Consider the following 20,979-nt stretch of genomic DNA (forward strand, 5'->3'; position numbering starts at 1 on the left):
TAGATTTGATGTTTACTTGTCTCGATTGACAATGGGATGCATGTCTAAACCATCAGTAAAGCAATGAATTAATTATTGGGTAGCAATTGCTTGACATTGCCTTTACCAATGGAGGTTTTTGTAGTATAAGGTGAAAGGGATTTATCAATGGATTGTTTTTGTCAGTAGAATTCTGTATAAGTAATACTTTTCTCGACATTCAGAATTTCGTTTTGGTAAGTATTTTTCCATCGATATAAAACATAAGGTGTTATACCAATCAATTTTTTGATTATATTATCGACAAATTTTGGCCGTCAATAAATGACATTTTTTGTAGTGTAATAAATAATTTTTCTATTTAAATTTAATAATGAATTTTTATATTAATATTTATATAACTTTTGAAGTTATATTTTCTTATCAATTGGATAGTTAAGTTGCATATTATGAATTTTCCATATGTATTCTTCAATGATTATATGTTTATAAATAAATTTCTCCTTAAAGTTGAAACTTGAAAGTCTAAAAGTGTTAATTTTCTATTAAACTAGTGATTTTTTTTGCCACTTGTATTACAAGCTAAGCTACTATTAGCTATCCAAGAAAAAGCAGAGGAACCCATTTATAGCCCAATCCACGATCCACCGCCCATATTTGGAAACGGTGTCGTATTCCCAATGGAATTTTCGAGGGAAAAAGAAATAAAATACTCAAGCAAATGCCGGTACTTAGGTTAGTTCAGTTGTATTTACCGCGAAACCGATGAGAGAAGAAGCCATTGCCATGGCTTCAACATAGCCGTCGTCTATCTCCTCTCCGGAGGTCCCCATGGTTCTCCACGTTTCCAACCGTCTAAATCTCCTCAACTCTCTTCGCCGGCACCTCTCCGACTTTTCTCGGCCCCTCCGTGGCTTCGCCTTCCTTCAGGGACTGCCGAATCACTCATTTCTAATTGGTTCTCATCCATACATGCTTTCTTCGATGTTAAATTTCTTGGATTAATCGATCGATCAGGGAGGATGAGAGCGAACGCGCTATTGCACCGATCACATTGAGCTTTTCAGGTACTTCGGCCGTGCCTTGCTCTTTATAAACTTTCAATTAAGTTATAATTCAGTACAATGCAATAATTAAAATTTAATTATAATCTATTCAATTTTAGGCAAGAAAGTTGCTTCTCTTACGTTAATTTTCATGTTATACGCTTTTTCTTTGCTAAGGTCATGTTTTTTTAGATGCCAGAGCTTATTGAATCTAAAAACTTTTGAAGTTGATAAACTTCCATTTTTACTGAATTAAGGACATTACAACTGGGAAATTGATTCTATTTGCACCTAGGTTACCTGCTGATTATGCTGATTGGTTGGGGGAAATAAAGCTACTGTCTTATTTCCGGATAAATATTCTATCGATGTTGTCGTGTTCATTATGCCAGGTGATAAGTGCTTCTTATGTTTACATTCTTGTTGGCAGGAAAGGTATATGGTTACAGGTTACTGGATAGCATGACCTTCTATATTGATGAGATTGCTCAAATCTTGACAGAAACCCTTGTTGTTCCTCTTACACAGGCTTAACTCTGATAGCAATAATTTCGCAAAACTTGCCAAGTTCAAGGTTTAACATTTCACCGACCATTCTATTCTCATTTGCCGCTTGCCTTTAGAACAGTGTCATATTATTTCTCAAATTTTGGTGTACTTTTGTATTGTCAGACGGAATTAGTGCACCGACTTTGATTCAATTTTTATGACGTTATGTAAAAGTGCTGCATTGTTTATTTAGAGGCTTATATTGTTTTTTTCTCTACTGTTTTTAGGGAATGTATAATTTTGAGACAGATTTGACAAATTTGCATCCGATATTGACTGAGTGCTCTGTCTTCAAGTCTGACTTGGAGCTTACTCTTATTCAAGTTGCCAATGATATAAGTTCTGAAGCTCATGTTGAGGTAATAATTATAGTACATTGCTTGAACAACAATTGTGTATATATGTTTTTGCGTGTATAAGCAAATGATTTCGGCTATAATATGTCATTCTACATGTTTTAGAAGTTACTTTTTGGCCATTTCGTTCTTTCTTACATCTTCTTTTGCTTCACCTGCATTATTGATGTTGTAGCAGAACTGTTTCCTAAGTGTATTGCTAAATAACGAAAATTTAATCTTTACTTGCTATGTTCCATTCTGTGAGGTTATTAGAAAAACTAAAGCAGGCAAGAAAGAATATCAGTTTGAAAGTATGTTTCAATCACACCTACATTTTCATACACGTGCATTTGCAGTAGATGTGAAAATAGGAGTGCCTCAGTTTCTGATTATTTCTTGTTCAATACATGCAATGCATAATAACAGCACATTAATAGTTTTTTCGTGCCCATTTGTTCAGGATTTACCTTTTAAACTAAACATCCGAGAAAGGAAATCTATTATAGCTATCGTTGTTATAGAATTCCGGTATAATGTACCATTAGGAAAACATTTTGAATGTCAAGAAGTGATGCTCAGTTTCTCATTCTGTATGATTTGAGACATATATTGCAGTTTATATTTTTGGAAGTTTTACTTCTTGTATGGTTAATACATGAGAGTGACTATTGATGCGAGATTCCATCAAAATATTTATGTTTTTATTGTGCAATTGTCTTTTACATTATGGACATGCTGCACCTCCAAATGATAGGGTATTATTTTCAGCCATTTGTCTTTTCGTGATTGTAATTTGCATTAGTCTCATCTGAACGAGAGAAACATGATCTCATTAGGTTTATGACTTGTGTCGTCACAAGGGTTCCAAATCAATGCATTCATGTTATTCTGATAGAAACTGCAGATATTAGAAGATAGAGACATGACCTTGCTCGAATTGGGAGCTGAAGACAGTTTATGGATGTGAGACATTACTTGCACATTCCCTGTGAGTACGTATTTTATCTATTTTGCAACTTATTTCTATGCTTGCGTGTGGAATGCCTGATGCGGCTTTTACTTTTCAATTGATGCAGGTGAATGGAAAGCTTACTAATCACAAGCGATCAAAGCCTTGTGTATAACGTAACTAACTTTTCTACTTTCGGACGAATAATTGACTTAAGAACCCATTTTGGGTTGCCTACTGAAAAGGAAAGAACCAACCCTTTCAGTTTTTGTCGTTTGGATCTTTACCTTTTTTTTTTTTTAACTTATTTGGTTCAGTTCTGTTTTTATTTACAAATTAAAATGTTGTAATTATTCAAATTGAAATGAAATGAATATTCCATTTCTAAAATAATAAAAAACCAGACATTATCATGAAAAGATAAATTTCAAAACCTATTAAACCAGATTTGGACAAATGGAGTTTGGTTCGGATTTCTTTGTTTGATTGGAAATATGATCCTATTTGATTTTGGTTTAATTTTCTTTTTAAAAAATAGGAGCCATTGCTTTTCAGTTATAAGTAAAACGACGCCGATTGATATCTTAGAAAAAATCTTTTTAGAAACTCCCGTACCTCTTAAAAAATAAACGGAGGCAGGCCACCACCGGCAAATATATGGACACATAGCAAGAATGCAAGCAAGCAAAAGCGCTCACGCCACAGTGGAGCTCACCTTCCTCCCAAGCACAGGCTAAAGGCTCTAACGAAAGCCCTAATCTTCTCATCGCTTCTTCCTCCACAAAACCCTAATAAAGGTCGTACAAAAGAACATGGGTCGCCGCAAAAGCACCAGCACAACTCAAACCTCGACCAACTCTTCGAACAAATTCGAAGGAGCTAACATTCGCTTCCAAGACGCCGACGACAAGGAAATCGCCAGCAACAGCTCCAATCTCGATGATTCAATCGTCGCCGTTGACAAAGCTAGTGAAGATGTTTCCATGGGAGAGCCCGACGTTTCGTTTTTCGGTTGCGACGGCGAAGATGATAAAACCAGTGCTGATTATTACTTCGATTCTTACTCTCACTTCGGTATATTTTCTGCTTCTCATCCTCTTTTCCAAGATTCAATTTTGAAGTTTTTTTTTACTGATTTTTCTTGTTGATTAGAAAACAATGAGAATGTGAGGATTTCTTAGTGTTGGCTTTAACATTTTTGTGAAGAAGGTTCGAATGTGAGAAGAAAGTTTCTATCTTTGCAAAAGTTAGAGCTTTGAGTTCAATAGTTTATTTATATCTAAGTAATTTGTGGTTCACTGGTTGCATGTTTATGGGGCTAGCATGTCGGTATCAGGTAGCGCATTGGGTTCGCTGATGTTTCAAGTCATACATTCTTTTATTTATCTCCAGTGAGCACTTTCCTCTAAATCTTTTCCCCCCCTTTTGTGTATGTGCAGGTATTCATGAAGTAAGTGTGCAACAACTTGGACATTTGAATCTTGTTTCGTTTTTGTCGACTTATTTATGGAATAGTTCTGCTTCAGTCACCATTATTTTGTGATCTATTGGGTGCCGAATATCTGTGATTGGAGGGTTGTTTGTAATTTTTCTCTTTGTTTAAGCTCATACATGACTTTATGCAACACAGTTACTATCCAAAAACTGTCTTCTTTTTTTAACTTAATCTTTTACTTAAATTTCTGGAAATGATTTCTGCGTTTGTGTTCTTGGTTTCAGTAGAAGAACTTGGTATGGTTGCATAACTTTTTCATTTCTTCTTTTTTTGTAAAATGTTTTTCCTCTGTGTTAACCTGCCATTCCCTGTATTTCAGGAAATGCTTAAAGATGTAGTGCGAACCAAGACATATCAAAATGTTATTTATCGGAATAAGTTTCTATTCCAGAACAAAGTAGTTCTTGACGTGGGAGCTGGGACTGGAATTTTGTCCCTGTTTTGTGCAAAAGCAGGGGCGGCTCATGTTTATGCTGTATGACTTCCAGTTTACATCTTCCTTTGTTTCTGTTTTATGTGTTGTTAATAATCTGTCTGACCAAATTCTTACACTCCTGGCGTCTATCTCTTATTTGTCAAATGCTGTTCATATTTTTCCCTTTCCTAGGTTGAATGCTCCCATATGGCTGACATGGCTAAACAAATTGTTGAAACAAATGGCTTGTCTGATGGTGAGTTTTTTAAAATTGTTGTGTCTTCTTGTATTGCTTCCTCTCCTTTTTAGCACATTGTTTACCAAAGAATTATTTGATTGTTACAGTTGTCACGGTCTTGAAAGGAAAGATTGAAGAAATTGAGCTTCCTGTTGCAAAAGTAGATATTATAATATCTGAGTGGATGGGTTACTTTTTATTGTTCGAGAATATGTTGAACACAGTGTTATATGCCCGTGATAAATGGCTTGTAAGTTGCTGCTATACTTGATACCATAAATATTTATACTCAAAATATTTCCATGGTTGGAAATATGTTTTTGCACTTTTATCATGTAATAGGAAGTTCCTTGATGAATCATTTATGTGTATGCTATGTTAACCGATATTCAATCTAGTATGGCTGTTATGGAGCTGTATGTGTCAGGTATGGCTTATGTTTAGTTGTGAAGACTCGCTGCCTATATGGTATTTTTCTTGTGATACTATATCCAGTATACCACTGTGCGACCAATCTAAATTCTAGTATGGCAGCAGTAGTGTTGCCTGGTCTTATGTTATTGTCAATGTCTTCTTGACCTTTTCCCATACTCCAGTTGCCATCATCTCAAGCTCTTTTTGGTTGGGGGCAGCTAGCTACTTTATTAGTTAAATTCTCCGCTGCATGATATGATTTGCAGAAAGTAGCTTAGATTCCAGCTATAACTGTTAATTGATTGAGATTTTAACTCTATCATCATGTCAAGCTCTCTTGCGCAGTTTGCTTCCTTATTATTTCATGTGGTGAACGGGCTGGGCCTTTTAAATTTATTTTACTCTTGCTCATGAAAGCAAAATTTTTGTTGGGTTCTTATATGCTACATTCTTTACAATCAAAGTTCTTATTCCTTTACACGTGTCAGGTTGATGATGGAGTTGTGCTACCAGATGAAGCTTCTCTTTACTTGACAGCAATTGAGGATGCCGAATACAAAGACGACAAGATCGAATGTGAGTATAACAGACTGCTAAATTGATATAAATCTAGGTATTCATGTTCATATGTATTTGTATAACTTTCAACGAGTTTTTCTATTGTGTTTCATTTCAATTCAACTTTTTGTATTCTTATATGTACCCCACCTTTTCTACATGGCATCATCTTGCTACAGTTTGGAATAATGTTTATGGCTTTGACATGAGTTGTATAAAAAAGCAAGCTATGATGGAACCTCTTGTTGATACGGTTGACCAGAAACAAATTGTAACAAATTGCCACCTTCTCAAGGTGAGAAAATATATAAGCATATTCCTGTATGTATGTATATATCATTGGGTATCTATATATGAACACTTACTGGAAATTATTTTACAAAATAATGTGTTTGGAGTACAACTGAATTATTTATTTTGGTTTTCTGGTTTCAGACAATGGATATTTCTAAGATGGTTCCTGGGGATGCTTCTTTCACTGCACCTTTCAAGCTTATTGCAGAGCGTGATGATTACATCCATGCTTTCGTTGCATATTTTGATGTTTCGTTTACCAAATGCCACAAATTGATGGGTTTCTCTACAGGTTTGTATCTACATCAAAATTCTCTATCCTTTGTCCTTTCCATTTTATCTACGAATAGAAATCAGCAAGCCAGCCTAGAAGAACTTTGCCTTGGCTAATGGCAAATACAAAATGCAGGACCAAGATCACGAGCTACCCATTGGAAGCAAACAGTCCTATATCTAGAGGATGTGTTAACCATCTGTGAAGGGGAGGCAATAATTGGGAGCATGACTGTTGCACCAAACAAGAAGAATCCCCGAGACGTTGATATAATGGTTAAATATTCATTGAGTGGACGACGTTGTGTGGTTTCGAGAGTTCAATTCTATAAGATGCGCTGATTTTGTTGCAGAGCATTTCATCACCACTACTAGCTGTAGGAGGGGACCTTGTTTGCATGTTCCTTAAACGTTTCACCAAACATTTTTTAATTCCTTTTCTACTTTCTTTTTCCTCGAAAGGTTTTCCCTGAGAAAGAAAAACACATAAGATGCATGTACTTCATTAACTCAATCCAACTGTTTTCTTCTCATTTATGCTTCATATTGAATCTTGTGGTTTCTTATCATATAGAATACGTTAAGACTTTCCTTACAAAAACGTTGAACAAAAACATATATCTTACAGAAGTGACATTTACACAAGTTTAACCAAAATTTCTTGAATTAAATAACATTTCTCATGATCCCCACATCATATACTATATTATAAGGTAAGGTAAACAAATTGTAAAGTATATTTTATAATAAAAATTTTGTGGTATCATACAATTATGACGAGCGAACACTTTTAATACTTATCAGTTCCATCATTATAATATTAGTATAATTGTTGTTTTTTTATATAGGAAAAAATTCTATTTAAATCTCATTTTAAGTTTTTACTTTTAAAAATACATTTATAATTGAAATTTACTCTAAACTCTTTTATTGGAAAAATCTATTTCTTATAATAATTTAATTTAAAATGTTATCTTGGGAATTATTTTAAATATTACTTTTTAATCTTTTATTCATATTATTTATAAATCCTTTTAATTTTTAAAAAGATTTAATAAAATATATTTTAATCGTATCATATATATATATATATACACAAGGTACATACCTTATATTTACACCAAGTGGCGCACTCTCAATTTTTACATTTTATTCTATTTTTATTCTAATTTTTTTATCAATTTTAAAAATTATTTTCTTTTAATATATAAGTTTTAAACATAATTAAACAGTATCAAAAGATTGTTAATTAAAATGATTTAAAAATAATAATTTTACAAAAAATTATAATGATAATAATAATTTAAAAATAAAAAGAATGTAATAAATTGTCATTAATTCCTTTATACTTTAAATTTAAATTTGAAAAAGCTTTAAAAGTTGTAAAAACAACCCTAAAGTTTTTAATAGATAATGATAATCATTATTTTTAAATTTAAATAATTAAAAAATTTAAAAATTTAGAAAATATTTAATTAATAAAAATAATTAGATAATAATAAATTTTAAATATATATATTAGATTAAATTTTCATATTATATTAATATTTATTATCTTTTACTTTCAATAATCATAAATCAATCATAATTATCTTTTAATCATAATTACTCTTTTGTAACTATATAAATACTATTTTTCTTTAAAAAAGAACTTACAACTTTCATTTTGGGATGTAGACTTTTTCTTCTTATAGCTTTGTTTTTTTTTTAGAACTATATAAAAATTCAAAATATAGATTCTTTTTCAAAAACAAGATTTTCTTAAAAATTATCAAATATATACTTAAACAATTTATTTTGAATTTTTAAAATATAGTTTTAATTTTAAAATTTGAAGATCTAGAATTATCATTTATTTATTATTTTTAATAATTTTTATTTTGAATTATATTCTATTAAATGATTCTTTTCTACCTTTAAATATTTTTATATAATAATAAGTATTGATTATCTAAATTATTATATCCTAAAAGTAATTTTGTAAAGACACATTTTCTTTAATTACTATCAAAGTTTAAAATATAAAAATAAAAACCTAATATTATCAAGTTTTCATTTCCCATAATATTAAAATAAAATATCTTAATTTTATTTAAATTATTGTTTTTGATGTAAAAAGTATATAAATATTTATATAATCTTGATGTATTTTAAATAAATATGTATAATCAATCCGTGGTAAGTACAAAGTAATTATTAAAAATAATAATAAACCCGCATGGGACTAATACATATTTAAAGTCAAGACTGGTCAACATCAAGATTTAATTGTAATCTCACATTAGTTTATACAACTGACGGCGACGATAAGTTTAATCGTTTAGTGACCAAGTACCTAACTTCAATCTGATACAGTCTCCCCACCCCCCAAATAGTCAACAGATTTGAGGCGGGGGTGTCGGAGAGTCCCCTAAAAATGGCGGCTATAGTGGTGGTCTTTGACTTTGATCGGACGTTAATAGACGGGGACAGCGACAGTTGGGTGGTGACGGAGATGGGCCTCTCCGACCTCTTCCATCAACTCCGATCTACCTTGCCTTGGAATTCCCTCATGGTTTGTTTTGCATTTGATTTAAAACTTCCTTTTTCCAGTTTCCATTCCGTTCGCTTTTCTCATAGTTACAGTAAACACTTCATTTTAATCGTCGTTCACAGGTTTCGAGGTAAAACTAAATGTATTGATCACTAGGAATAAATTGGAGTGATAGGCTTTCTAAAATACATGCTAATAAGTTTTTACTCTACTGTGAAATTTAGCTGATTGCTTTATATCAAATGTGCTATTTGTGTTTATTAAACACTAAGATATCATAATTTACTGTTAACTGTGATAAAGGTTTGTACTTTTTCTGAGTATTGCTGAAAAAGTGTATTAGAGGCTTTTCTCGTTTCTTGAACTTAATATTTGTTTTTTAAATTTACTTGTAGGATAGGATGATGAAGGAGCTTCATTCCCGAGGGGAAACTGCTGACGATATTGCAGAATGCTTGAAAAAGACTCCGGTACATCCCAGAATTGCTGCCGCCATTAAAGCCGCCCATGCTTTTGGGTAGTTATTTTTGGACATCCTTTTTCATGGTTTGTTCTTTGTCAAGCTCTACGGTTAATGTTGGTTATATGGGGAATTTCAGATGCGACTTGAGGATACTTAGTGATGCAAATCAGTTTTTCATTGAGAAAATTTTGGAGCATCATGATCTGTTGGGTTGCTTCTCAAAGATCTATACAAATCCAACCTTCGTAGATGAAGAAGGAAGGCTTAGGATCTTCCCTTATCATGACTCTACCTTATCTCCACATGGGTGCAGCCTATGTCCTTCAAATTTGTGCAAGGTAAATAAGTTCACTGATTGAGCATATTTATCGAAAATTCGTTAATTTTTTACTTTATGTTGATTGAAAATTTGGTTGATTATCTGGAATATTAGTTTATGTGAAGCTTGAGGATTGTTGGTTCTGCATTTGCATTTTGTAGGCATGTCGTGGACTTGTTTATTTTGATTGCTGGATATATTGCCTGTGGAGTCCTCGTTTCTGTTAATGTTCTTGATACTCCTAGTTTCAGGAAAGAATTAAAGGGGAATATATGGAGTTGCTAAGATACATGCTCATTCTTCCTTGTTTATAATGCATCTGAATTTGTTGATGCAAAGTGTTTTCTGGGTAGTGGCCATGAAGTTTATGCACTGTCATTATTCTCCTACTCCCTGAAGTAAGCAAGATGCCAATGTGTATGCCTTGGAATTTGTCTGCAAAATATTGGATTGATTTATTCATGTCTAAGTTTGATTTTGTTGATTCGGGATCTGGTTGCTTAGGTAACATATTTTGTGGTTAAGCATAACTGATGTGGTTAACTTTTGCCAAGTCATCATAAATCTTCAAAGTACATTCCCCCATAATCGTTTTAGTTTTGCATGCTGTAATCCATGTTCCACTAGTAAAAGGGAAAGAGTAACCCTAAAATATTTAAAGTTAAGTTTTCATTAGAATGCTACCTAATAGCTCAAAAGGCATTGTAGTTTAGTTTCCCAGTACTGCTTCCTATATACTACGTTACAGGATCTAAGAGTTTGGGAATTAAATAGTCACTGTGTGGTTTCTATTGTAGGGTCAAGTACTTAACAATAACCAAGCTTCTGCTCCTGAAAGCGAAAGGCAGAATTTTATCTACCTGGGAGATGGGTCAGGTGATTACTGCCCAACTTTGAAGCTTGGAGACAAGGATTATGTGATGCCAAGGAAGAACTACCCTTTATGGAACTGTATTTTTAGTGACCGAGCTTTTGTCAAAGCAGAAGTTCGTGAATGGAGCAACGGTGAAGAGCTTGAAGGAATCTTGCTCCACCTCATTAACAGAATATCCTCAGAACGAAGCATCTTGTAACATTTTTTCTCAATTGAACTCATCTAATTGCAAGCTCCATATTTCAGTGTCTTCGCCCAAAGCCTTAAACCATGGAGGTGCTAATATTGCTTCTATACTTACAATTACACCATATGAATGCGGAATTCTTGTTTCATCCCTTAGGCTCAAAATTCTCTGGCGTTTACATTCATCACAACTTATTCTTGTCTCATTTCATATCGGATCAATGTTTGGAAATCACCTTCCAGACTTAAGGTATATTGGTGGATAACTGAGAACCTTGGTTTGCAAAAAATTATTAGATCAGGCAGACATATTCTATAAGAATCTGTTCTGATTCAGTCGTTTATCATTATTCTTGAATGCTAATAATGTTGTTTAGATGACATGTTAAAGATTATAAAGAATTAATTCGGGAAATATCATGGACTATATATACATAGTTTTCATAGAATTCATACTTCCCTCTTCATCTCTATAGAAACTTGCAATCCTACTTCTGTATTTATTATTATTATTACAAATAAGAAGAGAAAGAGGCATTTTAGTTTTTTTATCATTTTTAAGAAAATATCGTAATTTGAGAATACAAAGTATAGGTCGCAGCCGTCGGGTCTTTAAAAATAACTGCATGAATTATTTCAGCTGCTTTCATCGATAGTAAAAGAAACAGAAAAGGTACCAGGAGAATAGGCGCATTTCATTCCACAGTCACTCACCAATGGCCAGTGGCCACCAAACAAGTTGGAACCAATGAAAAAAGAAAAAACCAACAGCCAAGATTGACTATAAAAGAGCCAGTATAATTCCGGAATTAAATACCAGCAGGTCCACAAAACTTGTTAGTAAATTACCTTCCCTTCCCTTCCCTTCCCTTCGCACAACTGTAATCTAATTTATACTGTACCAAACCAAACCAAACCAAACCAAACCGAAGGGGCCATTACATGTGCTCCTCTGAATCTGAGGCTCTGAAATGTCGCTTGTCTCACAACATATAAAACCCAACCCAGTACCGACCCCCATCAGATAGTTTTTCCCTTTTCTTCTCTCTTTTCCTTTCCCACCCATGCTGTTCTTTTAATAACTAACCGTCTTCTTTTACGAAAAGTATCACTCTTTTTTCACTCTATCTGCTTAAAATGGCAAACAAGTGAGGAGAAAGAGATATGGGTTTGTTCTTTGATGGGATCATAGAGTCCATGCCTTTGTTTGCAAAGGAATTGGTCGCTGGAGGTGTTGCCGGTGGCCTTGCAAAGACCGCTGTTGCTCCACTTGAGCGTGTCAAGATTTTGTTTCAGGTATTTCTTTTTCGATGCTTCACAGTTTGTGCTCGATTTATTGCTTCTTGATTTACTTTGTGTAACTATTTGCTCTTAGCCGCGATTGTACTTGTTGGACTCTTTGGTTCTTCTTTGCTGTTTTTTTTATTTGGTTTTTTGTTTTCTTTCTTATATGAATTGGCATCCATAATTGATTTTCGAGCTTACAATAACTTGTTGGTTTTGTCAATGCAATGAAGTTTCGTTGCTAAAAACTATGTTGGCTTTGAGATTATTTAATTTTGATATTTTGATAGCCTTCTTCATTCTAGGAATAACAAAGTGATATGTAATTTATTAAAGTAAGAATGTAGATTTCAGTATTGTGCCGCCAACTTCCAGGGGCCTGCAACATTTGGATATTCACCGTGCATTTGCAGATGAACTTATAATTCGTTGTTCTGTTCCAGACTAGAAAAGCAGAATTTCGCAGCATAGGCTTCTTTGGATCCATCGAAAAGATTGCTAAAACAGAAGGCATCAAGGGTTTCTACAGGTGGATATCCAATTCATTAGCTTTTTTACTTGAAGGATTTCCCCGAAATATATCTTTAATTGCTTACTAAGTTTATGAGATGACTATAGAGGAAACGGTGCTAGTGTCGCTCGAATTGTTCCCTATGCAGCACTTCACTATATGGCTTACGAACAATACCGTAGATGGACCATCAAGCGATTTCCTGGCATTGGAAGGGGCCCTGCACTTGATTTTGTTGCTGGATCATTTGCTGGAGGAACTGCTGTGCTTTTTACTTATCCTCTCGATTTGGTTCGGACTAAATTAGCTTATCAGGTAAATAGAGAAATATTCTAGAGGCTCCGAGGAGGTGCGGGGGCAGTCGGTGTCGACACTCACTCAGCTTGGCTCCTTCTTTCTGGGATTTTCTGTTTGTCTGACCAAGTTGCGTTTGCTAGAGCAGGTTGTTGGTCCACCAGGGATTAATGTCGTGGGAGTCGTTAACAGAGAACAAGTTTACAGAGGAATTCTTGATTGTTTTTCCAAGACTTACAAAGTGTCAGGGCTCAGAGGTCTCTATCGGGGTGTTGGTATGGATTTCAAAACTAATCATGCTGCGGTTAAATTGTGTGTTGGTGGTTACATTATCATGGGTTTTCTTAGTCATATGTGAGGATGATTTTCAGCTCCATCGCTTTACGGAATCTTCCCGTATGCTGGTTTGAAGTTTTACTTCTATGAAGAGATGAAGCGTCACGTCCCTCATGAGCAGAAGAAAAACATAATGGTGAATCTAGTATGTGGATCTGTAGCTGGTCTGTTGGGCCAAACTTTCACATATCCTCTTGATGTCGTGAGGAGGCAAATGCAGGTATTTTACTCGGACTCAAATCCATCGAAGGAAAAGTGATCAAACCAGGAATTTTAATGTAATGAATGAGAATTGTGTTGTTAGGTCCAAAGGGTATTGGCATCTAATAGTCCTGAGTTGAAAGGAACAATCGAAACATTTATTATGATTGCTAAAAGTCAAGGCTGGAAGCAATTGTTTTCAGGGCTGAGCATCAACTACCTGAAAGTATGAAAAGAATGTCATGCATTTTTATCTATCATTTCTTGTTAAACTAATCTCTGTATGTTTTCTCCAGGTTGTACCATCTGTGGCAATTGGTTTTACAGTTTACGACATCATGAAATCAAGCCTGAAAGTTCCATCCCATGAGGAAGCTGTGATAGAAGTGGTAACAAATAAAAGAAATACCCGAACATCATCTCTTCGGTCATGATAATAAGTAATATCTGTCTCATTGATTGTTCGAGTGGCCATGAAGGAGCTTCACTTCACCTTTAAAGCTCTTATGTTATAATATGGATATCAAGTCAGGCCATCTGAGTTGTACATTCCATTCTTTTAAGCTGTATGTTAGCCTTAGAGCAGCTTACAGATAAGTTTTCATGCCAAGAGACTCGAATTTTATGCATATATTTGAAATCGATTCGGAATGGATGCGGTTCAACTTATCTTTTAGGTTCCCACTGTTGGGTTTTGGAGCTTTGTATTATAGCTTGTTGCATGTACTTGCATGAGAACCTTCCAAGAGGCTCTGGTTTGCTTCATAGATGTTTGATCTAATATTTTTCTGATATTATATACGTTAGTCAAAGTGAAATTGCTATTAATTTAATCTCATTCAATAACATATTTGTTAGTTTTATCCTTTTGTGTTGCCTTTTTTGACTGCTAAAATAACCATGTTGGTTTATTGAAGATGTTTGTTATTTGGATTTATTTAATCCTATTTGATATTTGTATTCACACACATATATATATATATATAAAATGACCATTTCAGGGTAGATGCGTATTTATAGTTGATGCTGGTCGGTTCATGCATACTTATTGAAACCGAACGCATACCTTTGGTTTCTGGATTAATTGTTGAAATCATACTTTCAAAAAAAATCAATGCAAACATGGTCCTTTTTGGAAAAAGAACAAACCCAGTCATGGTTTCCATGGCAAGCCGTTTTTCATTGGCTGAAATAAAGCCAATAGCATCCTGCATGATAGAGGTGGCATTTAATGAAACGAATCGAATAAAAGAATTTTGAATTAGTCAAGTTGAGGGGTGATATTTTATCTTATTAATTCAATTTGATTTTTTCTGAATCAAATTAACTGTAATGAAAATTGAGCCAAATAATTTAGAGTGATAAACTTGATTTGCTAATTTACTTATTTAAGATCTCAAATTTATCATTTTAATTTTTCAAAAATAATATATATAAATATATCATTTTTATTTCTTTGATTTTTTTTTTGTATTTGTTTACAAAATTTGAAAGTTTTTTATATAAATATTTTGAAAATTGTTTTGACTTTTTAATTTTAAAAGAATCAATTTATTCATTTTCTAAATTAACCGAAATCAATAAATGTTTATTCATTTATTATTTAAATTATTTCAAATTATGAAATTAAAATTGAATTTAACTCAAAAATCAAATTACTTATTAAAATAATTTTTAAAATTGAAGAAGTTCGATAAAATTAACTCAAACTATCAAATTTCTTTAAAATTTTTCAAGTTGGTGTTTTTCATATTGAATTGCTTAGTGTCAAAGAATGATTTGCTGTGAAGAAATTCCACCTTTCTTTTTTTCAGGCATACAAGTGCAACCCACTTTCTTCCTCCTTTTTCCCTTTAAAAAGCTACTTATCATTTGCTGCCCTACTGTCTCTTTTATACTACTGTTCCTTCAGTTACACTTAACCATTTTAAATATAATACGAAAGAGGGGAAAAAAAAACGAATATGTTAAAATTTATACAAATGAATTATTAAAATGTAAAAATTACATGAAGATGGCATTTTTCTTCACGTAAATGATAACCCAATGCTTCAAAATCAGTGACATTAAATTATTTGAAGAAACAAAGATATGAAAGTGGTTTGCACATTAGACATTCAACAATGGCCTGCAGTTCTTGATTTTAGAATTTAGATTATATATGATGTATGATGTAATCTCACCCTTCTTTATTTTCTTTAGATTATTATTGTCAAATATTGGAAGTAAGTGATAAAAGAAGCAAAGTGCATGCATCCTATGTTATTAGCTAGTGCTTCATGTCCTTCAATTGAAAGCAACATTTGTGGTGCCTATTTCACTGCAATTATTGCATTTTTTTCCCACTTTCTAATTACTAATTCATTTAATTCTTCCTTCTTCTTTTTTCTTTAAACTATCACAATTTGTTTGAGCAAATCATTAAACTTTATTTTTGGTAATTAAATAAGTTTCTATCTTAGCAATTTATATATATATTTTTATGATGAGTACAAAGCCCTTGTACACGGTTTAGTCCAAAATGGGAAAACAAAGGCGGATTTGGAGATTCCATTTGCAAGTTGATTATGATTTTTAAGCAATCAAATCCATGAAATATTGACATATACCTTTTCTTAGCAATTGGATGATTGGGAGCATCTTATCAACATCCAAAAACTTTTATACACTATGAGAAATGCAATGATTCTTTTATATGTACAAATATAAAATCTATTTATTTATCATATTCGTGAATAAAGAATTAAATTATGTTAAGATAAAATTAATTTAAAAAGTTACAATTTCATTCGATTTATGGATAGATTTAATTAAAAGTCTTCAAAATTAAAAATACATAGAAAGTTAAGACAAAGATTATAAAAAATATTACCATAAGTAATATATTATTGATAGTAACAAGCAAAATACATGTTTAATTATCAAAATTTAAAATTAACTCAATATAAAATATTACAAGCAAACCCCAATTGAAATACAAAATAATCTAAAGGAGGATATACATATGATATTTCGACACAATAAAAAAAAATTCTAAAATTTAGTGTAATAATAAATAAAAGAAGAAAAGATGATGTTATGAGAGAGATTGGTTTGATTATGTTAATAAGTTGATGTGGTTGTTTTCACTAATAAACACCATTAGCTCCTTAAATAGAAAAGGAGAAATGCAAGTAGGGTAAGATATCTATAAACTAGGTATATTTGGATTGTGATTAAAGACAGTTCCACCCTGAAATTTGATTAAACAAACCTTTTTTGAATGCAAAACCTGTATTTAATACCTAAAACAACATCAAAACTACTACTTTTTTTCTTTTTTAAAGTAAGTAAAAGGAGTCTGATTTTTCTCAATTTGTGGTTTGGGGGGGCACTTATCTATCCAATACAATATATAATAAATTTCAATTCAAGTCTTGTTTAATTGGAGAAAGTTTTTACCCTATCATACAACTCCATTATTTCATTCAACAATATCAACTATATTCTACCGCTTTCCTTCTTTTCTAAATATTATATTTTATTAAACAAAACTTAATTTCACCATCCAATTCTCGTTACTTTAAAATATTCTAATTACATCTTCAAATTATAGATTTTATATCAATAAGGTCATTCTATTACTAAAACCGTTAATTTAACTATTAAATGAGACATTAGATATTACGTGACATAATTTAAAATAAAAATTTTAAAAATAAATATTGTAAAATAGATTTAAAATCTTGATTTTTAAAATTTTTTTTAAAGAATTCATAAAACCTATTGTTCACTTTCTTTTCTTTTCTTTTTAAGTTTTTAATTTTAAAAATTATGCGGCAATATCTTACTTTTCTTTAAAACTTTTATTTTAAATTATGTCATATAAAATTTTATGTATCGGTTAAAACAGATTTAATAATGAGAAGACTCGATTAGTATAATATATAAATCAATGAGTAGAAAAATAGAAAAGATACATTGTGAATTGTGGGAGATGTCAAACAGTTTGATATTTGTTTTTATTATTATTACTAATTTATTTATTTATTTGTCTACCAGCAATTCCTTTGAACCATAGTTTTTAAAGTAAGAAGAAGAATTAGGTTAGAGTTTCTTCAGATATAAAAATGGAATAGTTAACATATTAGCCGCCCAGTAAGCACGTCAGTTAAATCCCCAAGTAAACGACAAATGGGAAAGGTTTGAATTTTGCTAATCATTTATTTCTTTCAATAAATAACGAATTTTAAAATTATATATTAAAAGATTTGAGATAAATTTTAAAATTATATATGAAATTTAGTATAATTTACAATTTCACATATGAAATTTTGATTCGATCCAATTCTCATAAATTTTAGCACAATTATTAATATAGCATCATTTTATGTTTATATATTGCATACATAAATATTTATATTTATCTAATATTTAAAATAATTTTTTATTTATATTTCCTAAGTCATTTGGTGAAAATAATTATTGAAAATTTCATTAAACATTTTCAAAGCATTTCAAAGACGTTTCTCTTGATCTCTATGATTTTAAATGTGTTTTAATTTATCTAATATTTTTGAGTCAATCCAAAATGTTATTAAGTGTTTTAAATTCATTTATACAAGTCTAGGAAGTTGTATAGATACGTGGAGAAAGTTCTACCGATAGAAACAAGTTAGAAAGAACCCCAAGCATTCCTACATACTTCTACCAATACTTAAGGAGACTTCTACCGCTATAAGTCCACTTCTACCTATATACCTTGTGAGTTGTATCGATACAAGTCTATCTGGAATACCTCCAACAGCTATAAACAATCACAAAATTTTCCCTTGTTCGATATACATATAAGGAGTACTTAAAGATACAAGAGATGAACATATAGAGATCAAGAGAAAAGTCTTCAATTCTTTATTTGCTTCGTTTTCTCTTGTACATAGATTCATCAAGAGCTTATTGTAATACCTTTTCATCTTTGTATTTAGAGCTTCAATTTGCAGACACACACCTACAAGAGGTTCATTGTTAGTTTGCTAATCTTCTCTTTGTTGTGAAGTGCATATTTAAGGTGTTTGTGGTATAAAATCTTAAGTAGATTGTAAAAGGTTTTCAACTTAGCCACAAAAGCTAGAGGGTTTTAATTAAGTTATAAAAATTAGGGGAATGATCAATCTTAACCCTGTGAAAAAGATTGAGATTATATTGTAAATGTTATACATTTTCCTTGAAAGATAATAATCTAAATATAGTGAATTGAGAAATCCTTGGTTGAGGTATACCAATGCAGTGGAGGTAGTCAGTTGGGGCCAAACCACTATAAATCGAATTATTCAAGCTTTTCTTCCATTTTCTTTTTTCTATTTATAGAAGTTTGTAGAAAATTTTAAAATACCAATTCACTCATCTCTTGATATTTTCTATCCTAACAATATTTATCTTTAAATGAGTATGGTTGGACCAAAATTAAAATTTTATCTATGCATTAATTTACAATCAAAGTTCATGTGTATAATTGCTCGATTTAAAGTTCATATATAAAATTGCAGTTCATGTATAATTTTGAGATTTGTCGTAAAATATTTTTGTTAAATGAAATTATTTTATGAGAAATAAAAATTATATCCAGCAATTCATTTTTATTTCAAAGTTTTGGTTTTCTTTTATATTTAATATTAAATATAAAATTGGTACTTGAATTTGTTCACTTCTCCCAGATTGGTACCCAAACTTTTTTTTTGTAACTACCTGAATTTTAAGGTTATCAGAAAAATGTATTTTCGGGTCTCCGTTTCTAAAAAATAGATTAGTAAATAATTATTAAAAATATTTATGAAGTTAGTCGAGTGGTTAATTAGAGTTTAATGAAGTAAATTTAGCTTAATTAAGGATAAATGGATAAAATGATTAAATTGAATGAAGTGTGAAAGTTTAATTATAGAATAAAGAAAATTGAGGGGATTAAATAAGCAAATAAGCCAAAGTGAGTGCCAAGTGTGTGATAAAATAAAATACATGTGTGATAAATAATGTACATACATTTGTAATACATGTATGTATTTACTTATTATTTAAGTACTTGTATTTATTATTATTAAATTGATAGTATATGATAAATAAATAAAAGAAAGGCAAGTGTATGGAAATGATTTGATATAAGTGTAGAAATAAAATATACACATTTGTAATACAAGTATTTGATAATAAATAGATATTTATTTAAATATTAAATTATTTCTATAATTATTAATTAATATTAATATTATATTATATTATGAAATAAATTAAAATAGTGACAAATGTGTGGTAATTATAAAATACATGTGTAATAAATTGAATACATACATTTGTAATATGTATATTTAATTATTAGTAGATATTTATTATTTATAAAAGATATTTATTAATTAAATAATTATATTATAAGAGTTTTATGTAATAAATATATTAAATTATGACAAATGTGTGGATAATAAATGGATACAAATGTAAAATAAATATTTGATATTAATTAGATATTTATTAAGTTAACATATTATATATATATATGTTGTTTCAATAGGTCGAAGCGTGTAAATTATTGTACTAAAAATCACACAAAGTTCAATTCCTGGGAAGAGAGGTGGATCACAAGGATCTCTTAAATACCAAGTCTTTCCTTAGTCGAATATCCCTTTATAGTAATTTAATAGCACAATTAAATACTACTATTATACCCTCAAATATTGAAAGAAAATAGGACAAGAAAGAACACAAGAGTTTTAACGAGGTTCGTAAATTATACCTACGTCCTCGCACTAACACCAGATGATAACTTTACTATCTCCAAAATATTACAAACAAATAGAATTCTTTAAGAATTCTCAAATGGGAGAAGAGAGAAAACTAAGAGAAAAGATTGGTTGGGATGATTGAAATGAGAAATGGTTAGGCCTATTTATAGTTAAGGCTCGTGGACTAACTTGCAAATGGCCTAAAAAATTAGGGACCAAAATTGCAATTATCCCATTCAACTTTAAACAAGTTGCTTGCCACTTTTTTTCTTTCGGTGCCAATTGCACCTCCCACCACCCACCATTTTTGACTTTTCAACAATCTCCACCTTGAAGATTTGATTAGGATAATCACATCTTCACTTCTTTCAACTCCCCAAATTCGATAAAGCTATCTTTTGTAATGCCTCCAAATGCGCTCTCGAGCGCCATACACCTGAAGGTGCTCAAATTCTCAGGATGTTAATCAAGTTCAAACAATGATTAAACTTGATTGTTGTTACCACTTTGGTCATCATATCTGCAGGATTATCTGCTGTCGGAATCTTCTGAAGTAGAATTTTTCCTTTTTCAAAGACTTCCCGCACAAAGTGATATCTTACGTCGATATGCTTGGTTCTTGAATGATAGACTTGATTTTTCGCTAAATGAATAGCGCTCTGACTGTCACAATATAGACTA

The 20,979-nt window shown here is 31.4% G+C and overlaps 3 protein-coding genes across 10 annotated transcripts; all 3 read left to right on the forward strand.

Annotated features, from left to right (window-relative positions):
* Positions 1–686: 686 nt before the first annotated feature.
* Positions 687–7,092, forward strand: LOC108486694 (probable protein arginine N-methyltransferase 1). 7 transcript variants are annotated; one of them, XM_053028450.1, is made up of 13 exons: positions 687–1,046; positions 1,321–1,417; positions 1,554–1,599; positions 1,802–1,933; positions 2,817–2,900; positions 2,989–3,935; positions 4,676–4,831; positions 4,964–5,027; positions 5,117–5,259; positions 5,912–5,999; positions 6,161–6,276; positions 6,417–6,567; positions 6,685–7,092. In XM_053028450.1, the coding sequence occupies exons 6-13, from the start codon at positions 3,801–3,803 to the stop codon at positions 6,888–6,890; spliced, it is 1,059 nt and encodes a 352-aa protein (XP_052884410.1). In that variant the 5' UTR covers positions 687–1,046; positions 1,321–1,417; positions 1,554–1,599; positions 1,802–1,933; positions 2,817–2,900; positions 2,989–3,800; the 3' UTR covers positions 6,891–7,092. The 7 variants fall into 7 exon arrangements, with proteins under 7 accessions (XP_052884410.1, XP_052884409.1, XP_052884411.1 ...); XM_053028449.1 differs by having other exon boundaries at positions 1,361–1,417; positions 2,817–2,904; XM_053028451.1 differs by having other exon boundaries at positions 1,321–1,599; positions 2,808–2,904.
* Positions 7,093–8,799: 1,707 nt separating this feature from the next.
* On the forward strand, positions 8,800–11,372 carry LOC108485410 (thiamine phosphate phosphatase-like protein). 2 transcript variants are annotated; one of them, XM_017789243.2, is made up of 4 exons: positions 8,800–9,102; positions 9,477–9,598; positions 9,681–9,882; positions 10,661–11,372. In XM_017789243.2, exons 1-4 carry the CDS (start codon positions 8,965–8,967, stop codon positions 10,934–10,936), a joined length of 738 nt encoding a protein of 245 aa, XP_017644732.1. In that variant the 5' UTR covers positions 8,800–8,964; the 3' UTR covers positions 10,937–11,372. The 2 variants fall into 2 exon arrangements, with proteins under 2 accessions (XP_017644732.1, XP_052884668.1); XM_053028708.1 differs by having other exon boundaries at positions 8,995–9,102; positions 9,482–9,598; positions 10,661–11,088.
* Positions 11,373–11,468: 96 nt separating this feature from the next.
* Positions 11,469–14,415, forward strand: LOC108484575 (mitochondrial carrier protein CoAc2-like). The gene is made up of 6 exons (XM_017788402.2): positions 11,469–12,219; positions 12,651–12,736; positions 12,826–13,033; positions 13,161–13,287; positions 13,384–13,568; positions 13,846–14,415. The coding sequence occupies exons 1-6, from the start codon at positions 12,088–12,090 to the stop codon at positions 13,981–13,983; spliced, it is 876 nt and encodes a 291-aa protein (XP_017643891.1). The 5' UTR covers positions 11,469–12,087; the 3' UTR covers positions 13,984–14,415.
* Positions 14,416–20,979: the final 6,564 nt, after the last annotated feature.

The sequence above is a fragment of the Gossypium arboreum genome, chromosome 5 (genome assembly GCF_025698485.1).
Source record: "Gossypium arboreum isolate Shixiya-1 chromosome 5, ASM2569848v2, whole genome shotgun sequence".
Taxonomy (NCBI): Eukaryota; Viridiplantae; Streptophyta; class Magnoliopsida; order Malvales; family Malvaceae; genus Gossypium; species Gossypium arboreum.